Source organism: Macaca mulatta, chromosome 8, assembly GCF_049350105.2.
Source record: "Macaca mulatta isolate MMU2019108-1 chromosome 8, T2T-MMU8v2.0, whole genome shotgun sequence".
Lineage (NCBI taxonomy): Eukaryota > Metazoa > Chordata > Mammalia > Primates > Cercopithecidae > Macaca > Macaca mulatta.
Window position 1 is genome coordinate 114,397,092 of NC_133413.1, and position 16,152 is coordinate 114,413,243.

The 16,152-nt window shown below is 33.2% G+C and overlaps 1 protein-coding gene across 8 annotated transcripts in view; it reads left to right on the forward strand.

Annotated features, from left to right (window-relative positions):
* RIMS2 (regulating synaptic membrane exocytosis 2) overlaps positions 1-16,152 on the forward strand; it is a 747,502-nt gene that overhangs the window by 541,228 nt on the left and 190,122 nt on the right. For all 8 annotated transcript variants that reach the window (XM_015145837.3, XM_028852821.2, XM_077943948.1 and 5 more), the window contains one exon: positions 12,591-12,691. In XM_015145837.3, the coding sequence (XP_015001323.1) occupies positions 12,591-12,691 (101 nt within the window). The remainder of the gene's footprint in view (positions 1-12,590; positions 12,692-16,152) is intronic.

Below are 16,152 nucleotides of genomic sequence, written 5' to 3' on the forward strand. Positions count from 1 at the left end.
AGAGTGTAACACTGTATGCAGGTGCTATTTTTATTTCTAGCTTACAGATTGAAAAATTGAAGTACAGGTTAGTTAAATAAATTACCCAAGCCATTTGAAGCTGAAATTTTAACCAAAGCAATGACTTTGTGCCAGAACCCATGTCTTTAAAGCCAAGAAGACCAAACAAAGAATGGGGACACTGTGCAGAGAATATTATGAGGGAACAATACTAGAGGTCTGGGAAGGGGAAAGCAATAAGAGAGGAATTCAGAAAGGGATATTTAACATCCATGGAGACCAGCTCACTCTGGTTTGCAATGATATTTAAGATCCTCAATGTAACTAGTTTTCACACAAGGGCATCTGAAGGGTTAAAAGTCATTGGAGCCAACATTACATTGAGAAAAAAGAAAAAAATTAAATTAAAAACTCAGTCCAGTTTCTCCTAGTCTGTCCTGATGTCTGTCCATCTAATTCTCATCCTTCTTAATCTGAGAGTGACCACATCTAATTGTTAATTCCTCTTTATTCTCAGTATTGAATGGAAACGTTTTATGAGATTTCCCTATTCATGAAACATTTAGGATGCATTCCTTTGAATTCTAAGGTAATGTTACACTACATGACGTTAGCTGCTCTGTGTAGTCATTCTTGTACACTTAATCAATAACAATGAGCAGCAGCATCTCGGGAAAAAGCAATACAGTTTAGTGTCCAAGCATGAGTACTATCTAAAATCCATATATCTAAATATTTCTTTTTGTCATTAAAAATAATTATTTCAATTTAAGAGTGATCCTAATTTGTCTAAAAATGTTATATCACTTTGTAAAAAAAAAAATTAGCCAAATGGATAAAATGTAGCAAAAGTTAAAATGTGCTTCTTTCCTTTTAATCACAATATTGCTACATAAGCTTCACTGATTTTATTCTAATTCATAACTCAAGTGTATAATCATTTTCCAGGATGATCGCCATGAATATAAGGAGGAAATTACTTTCACAAATCCTTCTTATCTGTTCTTATATTAGAGTCATATCACATTTGCAATTTATAATCATAATTTATTTTAGTGATGTTTCTTTAAGTATCAAAAATTTTATTTTTCTCTGTAAGTTTGCACAATTTAATTTTCCAGGCACAGTTTAATCATCTTATTTGACATGTGTGTTGTTTGCAACATGGTATTAGCATAAAGAAAATTAAATATAACATCAGTGAAAATATGAAGTGATATATCTAGCAACTAATATTTTTTCATTTAGTTATTTTGCCCTATTTCAGTCTTCTTTCTCCATTTATGATTCCACTCTTTTCGAAGGAGGAGAAGAGCGAGGTTCATTATATCAAACTTTAATTAAGGTTTGGGGGACATGATCACACGTGTTGTGTTTGGATCCTTTTAAGAGTATACATAGTATCATAGGATTCTATTATGAATTTTTTCTCATTCTTTATGTGCCTGTTTGTCTGCCTAACATGGAAGGTAAAAGATATCTTTAATACTCTCAAAAATATGTTATATCATAATTTTAATGCCATAGTTAATATAATTTAAATTTAGTTCACAAATTTCATTTAGTTCATACATTTAGATCCCAGATGTGGAATACAGTGGTATTTGATAATTATGTCATATCAGAACATTAAAAGATGAGGATAAGATGTACATACAGGGTGATAATACATGCTACTCTGTTAATCATATCTCCTTTAATGTGGGTATTTAGCAATCATGTAAAAGGTAGAGTGTTCTAAAGTCCATAACACAAATGGGGAATAGTTTATTAACACAGTGAATGTGACTGATATTTGTATCTTTTATAAACAATTATTGTACCTTTTCTTAGAAGCAATTTCAATAACCATTGTATTTCTTCTCTGAGGGACTTTTCATTTTAAAATTTAGTTTACCCTCAAAATATATCTTGCTTTTTCAAAGATACAGAAATTGTGACTAACAAGTTAACTAAGTTACTAGAAGGTTAGTAACATTTTCTTCTATACCTGTCACTGTATATTATGAAAAAAGAAATGTATATAGTGAAGCATTTGCACTTTAGCCTAAAAGATCCTTCTAGATAAGAGCACTCTTGTGACTCTTTTTCCTGGACAAAGTTCCTGGTTTAATGAATTTTTCAATATAATCAGTGTTTCATATGTCCTGTCTGTCTCTCCTGGGCTCTGGCTAATCCTCTCTTTCTTCCTCTCTTCCTCTTTTTTTATCTCTGTCTTTCCGTCACTTCTTCCTTTATTCCATTTTCTTCCCTACCTCTGCACACATACGAATATTTTGTAAAGGGAAATGTAACGAACGCAGTACCAGGACAAATATTAAAAATTTCTAGAGCACTTTACACTATCTATATTAATGAAATAAATATGATAATATAAAACAAAAAAGACTTAAACATCATTTGACTTCAAAGTCAACCAACTGACCAGGCGTGGTGGGTCATGCCTGTAATCCCAGCACTTTGGGGGGCCAAGGCGGGCAGATCACGAGGTCAGGAGATCGAGGCCATCCTGGCTAACATGGTAAAACCGGTCTCTACTAAAAATACAAAAAATTAGCTGGGCGTGGTGGCATGCATCTGTAGTCCCAGCTACTCGAGAGGCTGAGGCAGGAGAATCGCTTGAATCCAGGAGGCAGAGGTTGCAGTGAGCTGAGATCGTGCCATTGCACTCCAGCCTGGATAACAGAGCGAGACACTGTCTCAAAAAAAAAAAAACAAAAAAACAGAGTTATGTAGCAGATGGGATTGTAATGAATATCTAGTCCAAAACTATTCGTTTTACAGATGAAGACTTTTATGCTCAGAAAGTCACATGTTTGTAGGTACAGGACTCGTGAAGCCAGGACTAAAACCCAAGTCTTGTCTCTTTTTTATCTTTTCAACCAATGCTGTTTTTAAACGTTTTCTTTAGCTGGGCACAGTGGCTCATGCCTGTAATCCCAACACTTTGGGAAACCAAGGTGGGAGAATTGCTTGAGCCCATGTTTTTGAGACCAGCCAGGGAAACATAGCGATACCTCTTCTCTACTAAAAATAAAAAATAAAAACAACTGAGCATGGTATCAACACCTGTGGTCTCAGCTACTTGGAAGGCTGAGGAAGGAGGATCACTTAAGCCTGGGAGGTCAAAACTCTATAATGAACTGTGATTGAGCTACTGCATTCGATCCTGGCTGACAGAGCAACACTCTGTCTCAAAAAAAAAAAGTTTTTATTTAATCCTATGTATCATAAATATGCCCATTTCCTAAATCCGAGCAGTTTCAAGGTCCCATCAACTCTATGGTGGTTACTTCCACTGTACTCTGCTAGCATAAACCCTAATCTTCCCCCATGGACCAAGTACATCCTTATTTCTTTTTTCTTTTTCTTTTTTTTTTGAGACAAGGTCTCACTCTCAGGCTGGAGTGCAGTAGCGCAAACATGGCTCACTACAGCCTTGACCTCTTAGGCTCAAGCAATCCTCCTTCCTCAGCTTCTCATGTATGTGGGATCACAGGCACATGCTACCACCCCGGCTAAATTTTTGATTTTTTGTTGAGACGAGTTCTCACTTTATTGCCCAGGCTGGTTGCAAACTCCTGGGCTCAACCAGTCCTCCTGCCTCAGTCTCTCAAAGTGCTGGGATTACAGGCGTGAGCCATCTCGCACAGCTACATCCTGATTTTTAATATCAAAACCTAAAATAATACTAAAATCTAAGTCCTCTGGATAATAAAATTTCAGTTAGTCTGTTCACTGAATTTAGAGATCAAAAACAAACATATGCTATTTTCTTAGATTACTAGATCCCTCCTAATCAACTTATATCCAAAATAATTTAGATATCAGTTTCTTTTTACTATAGGGAAAGGAGTCTGTGATATTTGTCTATACACCTACCTTGAAGTATTTTTTAATGAATATGGTGGAGAGTTAATAGAGAAGCACAAGACAACTACACACAGTAACAAGTAACCTAAACATCTAAAATAGGTTGTTAAGGTTTAGAGCCCAATTTAAAAGACTAGCATTCATAACTGTGAGCCTGGAGGTAATACAATTTTGTAAGTTTCTTTCCTTTTTCATTTCATTCCCTTTTTTCATTAAAGCACATGTGGAGTTCAGGTTTCTTACAACATTCCTAGGAGCAAAGGAAATGTTATTTTTAAACATTGTTATAAGCAAAATCAAATTAATATTCCTCTATTCCAAATGTGTCAGGTGCTAGTAAAAACAATAGAAAAATGCTCAACATTGATTGATTTGGAAGTAAATATGCCTCAAAACTAGTGTATCTTAGTTGAACAATTAATTTGTTTACTCTTTAAAATAAAATACTTCAGTTTGCATTAGTACAATATACTAACATAATTTGGTACATAATTCATGCTTTTCATGAAGTATTCATTTCCATGCTTCTTCTCAATTTGTTCTGGTTTTTGTTATTCCTTGCATTACCATCTACTTTTAATAAATAATTTAACGAAAAGCACTCTTGTCCAGGTACGATGGTTCACACAAGTAATCCCAGCACTTTGGGAGTCCAGGGTGGGTGGAACTCTTGATCTCAACTCTTGTGTTTGAGACCAGCCTGGGCAACATGGCAAAAACCTACCTCTAAAAAAAAAAATACAAAAAAATAGCCAGATGTGGTAGCACGCACCTGTAGACCCAGCTACTCAGGAGGCCAAGGTGGAAGGATCACTTGAGCATGGGAGGTGGAGACAGCAGTGAGCAATGATTGCACCACTGCACTCCATCCTGGGCAGCAGAGTGAGATCCTGTCTCAAAAAAGAAAAAGCATAATTTTTTATGAAGTTCTAGTATATAATATATGAAGTTTCATTATAAAATTATAAAATATTTCTTTTTTTTTTTTTTTTTTTTTTTTTTGAGATGGAGTCTCGCTCTGTCACCCAGGCTGGAGTGCAGTGGCCGGATCTCAGCTCACTGTAAGCTCCGCCTCCCAGGTTTACGCCATTCTCCTGCCTCAGCCTCCCGAGTAGCTGGGACTACAGGCGCCCGCCACCTCGCCCGGCTAGTTTTTTGTATTTTTTAGTAGAGACGGGGTTTCACATTGTTAGCCAGGATGGTCTCGATCTCCTGACCTTGTGATCCGCCCGTCTCGGCCTCCCAAAGTGCTGGGATTACAGGCTTGAGCCACCGCGCCCGGCTAAAATATTTCATTCTAGGTAAGTGATTCTGAAGAAATGATTTTGAAGTACCTTTTGAAAAATTTCTTGCATAAATCCTTAAGTCTCACATCTGAAAACACTAATATGGAAAATTTTAAAGCATGACATTTTTTGCATTAATATTCATAAAAATTGGAAAAATCTATAGTTTATTCAATTTAGAATTATTTCTTTTTATATATCACTTTCGATTAATACATCCAAATTCTTTATTTAACAAATATATGTCCTTATGCTAAATTAAGTAATGAATAATTTCACATCTGCATTTTACAAAGCATTTCACATTTATTTCCAAAACATTTTAATCAAATTACAACAAAAACATATGACTTTCAAACTGGATAATTTGCTTTTCACATAAACATTGTATCTTGTATTTTTTAATTACACTTTTCTTCTTATAAAAGTAACATACAGTTGTGTAAAATTTATAAATCATGTATTAACCTAAACAAGAAATCAAATAGCGTTTATACATACTGTCAATACCCAGTAATAACTGCTAACATTCTGGTGTATAAGTCTTCAAATCTTTTTTGTTCTCTGTCTTATTTATAGGTTGTGTGTATATATATTTTTATAAATATATATTTATCTTTAAAATTGTTCTAAACTGTGCTATTATTTTTACTGTTTAATCTGTTTTATAATTACTAATTGCAATACGTTTATAGTATACGAACACACATGTACAACATCCTCATCATTTTTTATGGATGCATTGTATTCTATAGATATACCATTACGCAATTAGATAATTACCTATTTTGCACCTTTAGGAATTTTTTTCCCAATGTCTTTACAATTATCAAACAATGGTATGATTAGTATGCTTGTGTACACATCTTTGCACGCTGACATTTCTTGAGGAAACCTCCTGGGAGGTGAAATTTCAGGGTCAAAATTCAAATGATCAAAATGTGGTCAAAAATTTGATCAAAAATGATCAAAAATATGATCATTTTTAAGTTTTTTCATATACAGTGCCAATACGTTATATTTTAAAGTAATTTTTTTGCAGTTTTTAGGTATTGAAAGAGCAATTAAAATATTCATTAAAATTGGCCAGGCACGGTGGCTCATGCCTGTGATCTCAGCACTTTGGGAGGCCGAGGCGGGCAGATCACGAGGTCAAGAGATCGAGACCATCCTGGCCAACATGGTGAAACCCTGTCTCTACGAAAAATACAAAAATTAGCTGGGCATGGTGGCGCATGTCTGTAATCCCAACTACTCGGGAGGCTGAAGCAGGAGAACTGCTTGAACCCAGGAGGCAGAGGATGCAGTGAGCCGAGATCGCACCACTGCACTCCAACCTGGCAACAGAGTGAAACTCCGTCTCAAAAATAAATAAATAAATAATTCATTAAAATCAAGTATTTTATTTTCTTCTTGAGTGGCACTGCCCTTTAAAATACAGTTATGACATAAAATATTACACATTCTTATCTCATGAGACATATTAGCAATTTCTATACTTCTCTGTTGAAATTGTTCTTTTTATAGTATATCTCATTGAATCTAAAAAATAAATATGTGTAGCCATGCTTTCCCATCTGTAATTGCCACCTTGAAGTGAGCCAATAGCTGTATACACTGATGATACCTTTTTATTCACTGCACTTCATTTGGTGCATATTTAAATGGTGAATTTAGCATTGAGGGTCCACAATTTGGCTTTTTTAGTTTTGTTCATTTTAAATATGTTATTTCTGTCATTCTCATTATTTTCTGTATCTTCTTTTGTGTCTATTCCACATTGTTTGTATTTTCTTAAAAGTTCATGAAATGCAATTTAATAAGATAGTTATCAAAATTATTTCTTCTCAATAGTTTGTTAACTTTAATTTTTTTTAAAAATGTGTCTTTTCTATATAAGTAATATACTTCTTTAGCTTCAATTAGAAACAAAGCCTCAGATAATATTTTGATTTATGTTCAGATTATATTTATTATATCACTCTGTACTTTTTAAAAATCAATTAGATTTATTAAAGCTATACTTTGTGTATTTTGTTATCAATTATTTGGATAGTTTCAACAGAAAGCATTTTGCATTTGGGAATCCTTCACTACTGATTACAGCTTCATATTTACACCAATACCTTTAATTCTTAAATTGAACTGAAAAACAAGCCTAATGTGTACTTTTTAAAAGAATACTATTTAGAATAAATTTAAGTATAAAGTGCAAATGTTTAATGATCATCCCACAAGTTCTTGATATGTTGTTATGTTAAAAAATATAAACAAAATTTGTTTTCTAAACTCCAGTTATTTCAAAGCAGATGTTAGTTTTGTAAAGACATACAATAATCAAAAACAACTCCACATATGACTGTTTATCAGAAACCTTCATCAAATAGCCAGTTAGTGCAATTATTTATCTCAACTAAAGGAAAGATTTTTTTAATTTAAGGTTGAATATTTATATAAAAATAGAAGAGATGGGGTAAGGAATAGAGGGAATGTTTTTAAATCACTAAATTATCCACAAGAATTTGAAGTACTAATCAATGCCATTTCTGACTTCCAAGATGTCTATAATTGCAAATTTCTAATTTTTTCCTGAAGTTTGGGGTTCTTTCTTGAGTTTTCATATTGGGCTTAAGAGTTTTCCCTCTTAAGATCCTCGGATTTGAGCATTTTGTTTAAGATTTCAAGATGGATGACTGAGTCAACAATCCTGCCATATTCTGGTCGCTGTTCAGCTTCCTTGTGGATTACGTCACTGCTAAACCTGTGCCCTTACTTCAAAGAAGTTTGGGGTATGAAATTGCACTGGGACTCCAGGGGCATGCTCATGCTCTTTCACTCTCTCTCTCTGTCTTTCTGTGTGTGGGGGAGTGTGTGTGTGTTTGGAAAAGCAAACTTAAAACGATTACTGTTTGCATACTACGGAAATCACTGAAAGTATACTGATGATCTTTGTAGTGTGTGCATGTAGTAAAACCTAAACAACCACTAGCTGGCTGCCAGCTAATGTGGCCATATTCAACTATATCTTTGATTAAAAAAATCCACCTATAAATTAACTTTTTTTTTATATTGGATGCCATAGCAGCTTTATCAGTATAACTTTAACTTTCCGGGCACATTAAATAGCTTTTTAATTTTTTATTTAAGAACAAGTAAATCTCTTCAAAGCCTTGTATCAAAATAAATACCTACAGAATATGTGATATGATTTAAGGAAATAAGTTAAATCAAGAACAACAAAATATTGGATTTTTTAAGTCAGTGGCTGAAAATGGGCCAGAAGTTTCCAATTTAAAAAATGAATATTTTGAGATATTTATTAATTCTGGAACATCCACATATACTGTCTTTTTTTTTGTGCTCTGCCTTAAAATTTATAAAGTAGAATAAAAATTTTTTATAATTTAAGGAAGGAGATTACTATAAATTAAGGGAAAGAAAGAAAAGTTTTGTTTAAAATGTCATTTATTAAGTAGGAATGCTAACATGTATGGAATTTAGGAGTATTTATATATATACATATCAAAAAACAGAGGGCCATTTCCAGCATAATTTAAATCAACTGTAGTATTTATGAAACAAGAAATTATATTTTCTCTATTTAGTTAATAATTTACTTATATCAAAAAGAATTTGAGATAACTTGAATATTAGTTTAATACATTATACATTAACAGATTATTACATTAATATATATTTACAAACATGTAGAAACTGTCATTGTAAATGTATTTGTGGACAAAATTGAGTTGTTCCATTACCATCTTAATCAAATTTTTTTACAATTTGAAAATATCTTGGTATTTGATTTGATTTCTAAGATATAATTACCCTAATTTTTTAAGCATACTTGAATTACAAAACCATATCAAACCACTAAGAAGTCTTCTGAAATAAGCATTTTCACATATAAGAAAATGAATCTTAGAGAGTCCAAGAGAAACTTACTTTCTAAACCTATAAACTGGCATTTTTCAAAATTTTTATTTTGGAAAGTTTGAAATTATTTCAGCAAAATATTAACAGATGGAGAAAAAAGGTAAGTGTTCTGTGGTCGAGTGTATTCTTTATTATAGGTTTTTGAGGGCCTTGCATATACAGATTTTTACTGTGAATCTGAGAGAGAGAGGAAATTGAACAAAATTCATTCACTTCATCACTTTCATTTATTTTCCTTTTATAGAATGTATATAGTATATCAGAGCTGAAACAAAGTTTAGGAATTATGTGGTCCTTTCCTCAACTAGTGAACAGCCCTTCTATTTTATTGATTTCTCTAAATTGCTTTTCATTCCAAGGGAGAAAGACTAAGTTTGGTTGAAATCAAAATATTATTACTGGATTATTTTTCTTAGATAGAGCAAAGGACCAGCAAAGAAAAATCACCTTGCTGGTGAAGAATCCTCTATACTGGATGACTTTATCAATAGGAGACTTTTCTCTCTAAGGTTTTTATTCTACATGGAGTGTTTTCTTTTTGGGAATAGCTTCTACAAATATAGAAAAGGAACAGAAGACTTCATATGAACCAAATAATTTTTGGGTAGGGAGACCTGTTTGGTTACTGTTTGCCCCAAGGGTTTTATTCTCCCAGGAGGATTTGAAGTTATAAGGTAAAAGGATATTTACTCAAGTTTGCTGACTAAAGTAGTCCTTTGAGATTTCATTGGTTAAGACTCCAATGAAGAATTTTCCCATTTGGGAACTGTCTATAGATGATGATTGGGTCTGGAGATGAGAGATTTGTTTGAGAATGTAATTTAACTGATGACATATTTAAATGGTTAGAAAGCTCTGTTTGCATCTTGTTTTGCTTATCCAGCAAATACAGATTAATATTCTCCTTAGATCTGCCAGTGGTCTGTTAAATAAAAGTTATATTGTATAAATCTACCTAATTTTTAAACCATTTATATAGAGAAAGACACTTTTGCAAGCACTGTTAAACCAATATGCCAGAGACCAAATCTGACTCACTACCTGTTTTGTAAACAAAGTTTTATTGGAATAAAGCCACACTTACTATGTGTGCATTGTCTGCAGTTGCTTTCATGCTAAGGTGGCAGAGTTGTGGCAGAGTAATAGTTTTCATATGGTTCACAAAGTCTGCAATATTTGTTATTAGGCCCTTTACAGAAAAAGTTTGCCAGCTACTGCCAGTGTTATTCACATTACTACCTAGTAATCAGAAGGAATGTTAATGTAGCTTTCCTAGGATGTTGCCATCCAGAAAATAGTTTAAATATTGGAAAATTTATATACCTGTTTCTATGTATATATTTATCCCTACATATTTATATCTATATGTGTGTGTGTTTAAACTTGTCAATTGGTGCTATTTATATTATATCAACATGAAACTTTTTGAGAAACTTTCCAAACACACCTTTTAGCTAATATTCTTTTATGACCCATAACTTTGTAATGTTGGGCTCATTTTTTTTTAATTGGCTTGCCTTTGGAGAAAACATGTTTACCTGAAAGTATCTTTTGAAGTATAAAGAATTCCAAAGTCGTATTTTAATAGACTAATAGATATTTGTATTTGACTATATTTCACATTTACATCATGGAGGCACTCACCTGGTTTTATATGTCATTCAAATTATATTAACCTAGCATTAATATTCCTCACTTTCAAATTTGACTCAGAGTCAATTACTCAAATCATTATTAACATGTGACTATTACAAGAAAGAAATTGTCTCACTTTATCGAATAGTTGATTTAAATTTGCTGGTATTTAGAGGTAATATAGTATAAGTTCTTTTGTATATTTATCTAAGGTTTTCTTTTTGAAACATTTTCTTCCCTTTTCAAATTACTTTAATTAACCAATTTTCCTTTAAAATTTGTTGCTAACAAGAACTATATAATATGCAATGAGATTTTTGCAAGGCAGAGAGTAATACTAAAAAATTAAAACATTAAAAATTTAAAAATATTGGCTCAAGAGGGGATACCATAACTTCTAGTTATACTGGTACCTTTTTAATCCCCTTTTCCTTTACTTGATTTAAAAAATCAGGTAAGTATTAACATACCTGTTTTTTAATAGGCACACTTACATCTAGTTGTCTTTACTGCAGTTTTAAAGTCATGATCTTAAGCAAGGGGTGTGTGTGTATGTTGACATTCCTACCTAAACACACTGTGTGAATTTACTGACATTTTATTATGGATATCCAGTTGAGTTCGCTAAGCTCATTTTTCCCAGTATGTAGATTTGTACTATATGATCGAGATTTTTAAATTATATATATTTATGAGAAATTGAATATTCCTATAAATCTTTCTTTTAAAAATCATAAATATACTTTTTTTTGAGATGGGATCTCACTGTGTTGGCCAATCTGGAGGGCAGTAGTGTGATCATAGCTCACTTCAGCCTCCCAACTCCTGGTCTCAAATAATCCTCCAGCCTCAGCCTCCCAGGATACTGGGACTATAGGCATGTGTCACCACACCTAGCTAATTTTTTGTTGTTGTTGTGGAGACAGGGTCACGCTATGTTGCCCAGGATGGTCTTGAACTCCTGGTCTCAAGCAATCCTCCTGCTTCAGCCCCTCAAAGTGTTGGGATTATAGGCATAAGCCACTGTGCCTGCCCCGTAAATATACATTCAAAATGCTTTTTCATGTTTTCTAGAATTTGCTAACTGAATTTAGTTCTTGTTCTAACCCAAATTTTTGAAGACTTTCTGAATATTTACAACTGATGTATTTTGAGGTAGCACCTGTTATAGAGGGCATTAATGTCTTTCTGTAAGAGGCTTGCCATCTCACTTTCTTAACTCTTTATATTCTAATTTTTTTATAAAATTGATTTCAGTCATACTTTGTGCCTTTACTGACATGGTATGCTATCAGCAGTATTATTACAAGAACCTCGTTGTTGATCCTAGTTCTAGAAAATTCAAATTCAAAAGTTTCTGATATTTGGATTCACACATATGCTGGGGCAAACTGCTTCAATACGTAGCCTAATTTTATGATAATAGTTTCTAAATGCAGTTCTAAAATTGTATTTGAAAGCAACTTATAACTTTAATACCTATAAATAAATCATGATGAATTAAAAGTCAAAGTTCACACGATATTACTATTGTCAAATATCTGTGCAGTCAAATATATTCCGGACATACACGTACCAGAAATTGTTTTCTATTTAATGAAGATTTCTTATCTTCTCTTTAAACTTATTTATATTTTATTCAGATTGAAATTATTTTACATATTTAACATCATGTTTTTAATTACCAAATTGTATGTTTTAAATAAATCTTCAAAATTATATGACATTTAATTTGTACATGCTATGTTGAGTGAAAGTAATATACCAGCCTAGCATTTCTTCTTTTATACATCCTGTAAGTCCGACTCAGAAATAAGAACTGAACATTAATTTTATGGGTTTTTTTCTACTCGATAGGTACTATGGATATAGAGGAGAGAAATCGCCAAATGAAAATTAACAAATACAAACAGGTAGCCGGATCAGATCCCAGACTGGAACAAGATTACCATTCAAAGGCAAGACATTTTTCTTTTTAAAAGTTGTAAAATAATCAATCATATGAAACAGATTCTTTCAAACTACTAAATGCAGATTAGTCAGACACAAACATATAATGCCATGGCCCCATGATATTATTAAGTGCTAAAATTTATGTGTTTGTGTACAGCTGTTAGCAATAGAATTTGCCTTACTTAAAAAAAATTATAAAATACAAAAGATTAAACATCTGAAGGACAAATCTTTTAGAATTTTTCATTTTGTAAAATCTATAGCCCCTCAAAAATGTTTAAGAACTTAAATGATCTTATGGTTTTCTTTCATATAGATTTTTTTCCCATTTTATAGTATTTTAATTGAATCTAGTTTATTACTGAATTATTGGATCAAAATACAAATGGTGCCTGGCTTATAATGGATCAACTTATAAGTTTCTGACTTTAGGATAGTGTGAAAGCAATACACATTCAGTAGAAGCCATATATCAAGTACTCATACAACCATTCTGTTTTTCACTTTCAGTATTCAATAAATGACATGAGCTATTCAATACTTTATTATAAAATAGGCTTTCAGTTAGATGATTGTTGCCCAACTGTAGGCAAATGTCAAGTGTTCTAAACATGTTTGAGGTGGGCTAGGCTTAGCTGTGATGTTCGGAAGATGTATTGAATGCATTTTCAACTTACAATGGGTTCATTGGGACATAACCCCATCATGAAGCAAACAGCATCTGTACATATTCATGAAGTGCTGTTAGAGGTTAAAAAGTCTTTTAGTATGAATCTTTTTTTTAACTACTTTTTGGGAATAAGTTGAAGTATGAGGTCTACCAAGGGAGGAAATAAGGTATTAATTGGTTGGTTTTGTTTGTTTGTTTGTTTGTTTGTTTGTTTTGAGATGCAGTCTCACTCTGTTGCCCAGACTGGAGTACAGTGGTGTGGTGGTACAATCTCGGCTCACTGCAACCTCCACCTCCTGGGTTCAAGCGATTCTCCTGCCTCAGCGTCCCAAGTACCTGGGACTACAGGCATGCACCACAATGCCTAACTAATTTTTGTATTTTTAGTAGAGACGAGGTTTCACTGTGTTGGCCAGGCTGGTCTCGAACTTCTGACCTTGTGCCTGCCTCAGCCCAAAGTGCTGGGATTACAAGCGTGAGCCACTGCACCTGGCCTATTTCATTTTTCTTTTACTCCATTACCTTTTTATATTCAAGACATTTTTAGTTTTTTGATATTATTCATGGTGAAAGTCATGAAAATACTTTGTTCTGATATAGCTATTGAAGATTTAATAAAAGACTTAAAATAGTAAACTTTACTCATAACATGTAGCTGTTATATGCTCTATGACTTAGTAATTGAATCATTATAGTTGTAATATTTGTGGTCTCTGTGTAATAGAGAAAAGCAATTTGGATTTTTTAAAACTTAGGCTTGTTTTATTCTTACATAATTTTCAGTTTCTATTACATTTCATCCCTTCATAACCTCAAGTACTAATTAAGTAAAGCATGAGTGGCTATGTTGGGTATACATATGTAACAGGTATGTACATATGTACCAGTTTCTAGCTTCTTCAATAAGACAACATAGAGAAGGCAGAGATTCTTAACATCAGCATGTACTTCTAAATTACCAGTCTCTTCCCCAGATTACATTATTACCAACGTGGTGCATACAAAATTATTTATCACAGAATTCTGATATACTGGAAATGTCACAGGACTAAAGCTAGACGAAAGTAAATTTAAGACAAATCAAAATAGCCTTGGCTTTACTCAATAGGTTCTAAATTTCCAGAATTTTTTCACTAAAATGAAAATATGAATAACTTCAAACAGGCACAGTGAATTGTATAGAAAATAGTTCTATAATGCTATAATATTTTAGATACATTCCTAACTATTTGAGTTGGATATCAGAAATGATATCTGTGTTTTTCGTTTGTTTGTTTTGTATTTTTGCCTAGAACTAAATAGACACACCTGACCTTTTGTGTTTTTTTTTATGCTGTAGTCTCTCATCTGTTCACCTTATATAATCCAGAGGCCAAAGCATAAAGTCCTGATAAAATAAGATATTAAATTTTTTGTAAATATGTCTTCAGATAACACAAATTTGTTGGTTTATATTTTACTATACTTCAGGAAGGAATGTAGATGATTTATAAAAATACTTATAATAGTCTCAATAATATTGTCAATGAAGAAAAGATCAAGAGAAAATAAAGTCAGCTTAAAACAAGGTAACTCCAGAAGTAAAGTCTGTGAAAAAAAAAATGCATAGTGTAAGGTCCTACATACCTGCTACATGTGGACTATATGTCTACCCTGAGCTTCCTAACAAGCAGCAAAGACAGAAAGGGAAACTTGATCAGTTATATGATTTATATTGTTCATACAATAAAGACAAATGTCTTAGAAGCAATAGCCGTGATTCTTGTTATAGAAACCTGACAGAAATTTGTTAAAGAAGGATGGACCAAAGGAATACTATAGGTATAGCTGGGATTTCTTTTTTAATTTTGATTTTACTTCGATTCATGAATAAATGAATGCCTTAAGCTTCAAAGTTTTATAACTTTGACAGCAATCATTTTAAGTTGGGAAAAAATAAATACTGGTAAAAATTAATTGCACTAAGCATTATAATTTCCTAGATATTCTCTAAGGCAATAGATCAGCAGCAGCAGCATCACTTGGAGACTTTTAGAAATGCAGTTGTCTGGGGCCCTTTCAGACCAATGGAATAAAAACTCTGGAGTTGGGGTCCCTGTGGTGTTTGTTTGTTTGTTTGTTTGTTTGTTTGTTTGTTTGTTTTTGAGACGGAGTCTCGCTCTGTCACCCAGGCTGGAGTGCAGTGGCACCATCTCAGCTCAACCTCTCAACCTCTGCCTCCCGTGTTCAAGTGATTCTCTCAACCTCTGCCTCCCGGGTTCAAGTGATTCTCCTGCCTCAGCCTCCCGAGTAGCTGGGACTACAGGCACGCGCCACCATGCCCGGCTAATTTTTTGTACTTTTTTAGTAGAGATGGGGTTTCACCATGTTAGCCAGGATTGTCTCAATCTCCTGACCTCATAATCTGCCCGCCTCGGCCTCCCCAAGTGCTGGGATTACAGGCATGAACCCCCATGCCCGGCCGGATCCCTGTGTTTTAACAAGTCTATCAGATGATTCTGATGTAGACTAAAGTCTGAGAATTACTGCTCTAAGGTGAAGAACTATTGTAAAATTATCCTTTAGATAACTGAGTTGACTTGGTCAATTAGGGTTTCAACTAGAAGCCAGAGGTGAATGATGTCTTCAAAAAAATGGAGACATTTTGAGAATAAATGATCTGACATCTTTATAAGGCCTCTAATAATGTCTGACAAATCCTACTGAATGTAGGATACTTATCACTCTGTTTTCTATTGCCAGGATTATGCAGGCAGCTTACCTCAAAATAAAATCAAGTCTCTTAAGTACAACTTT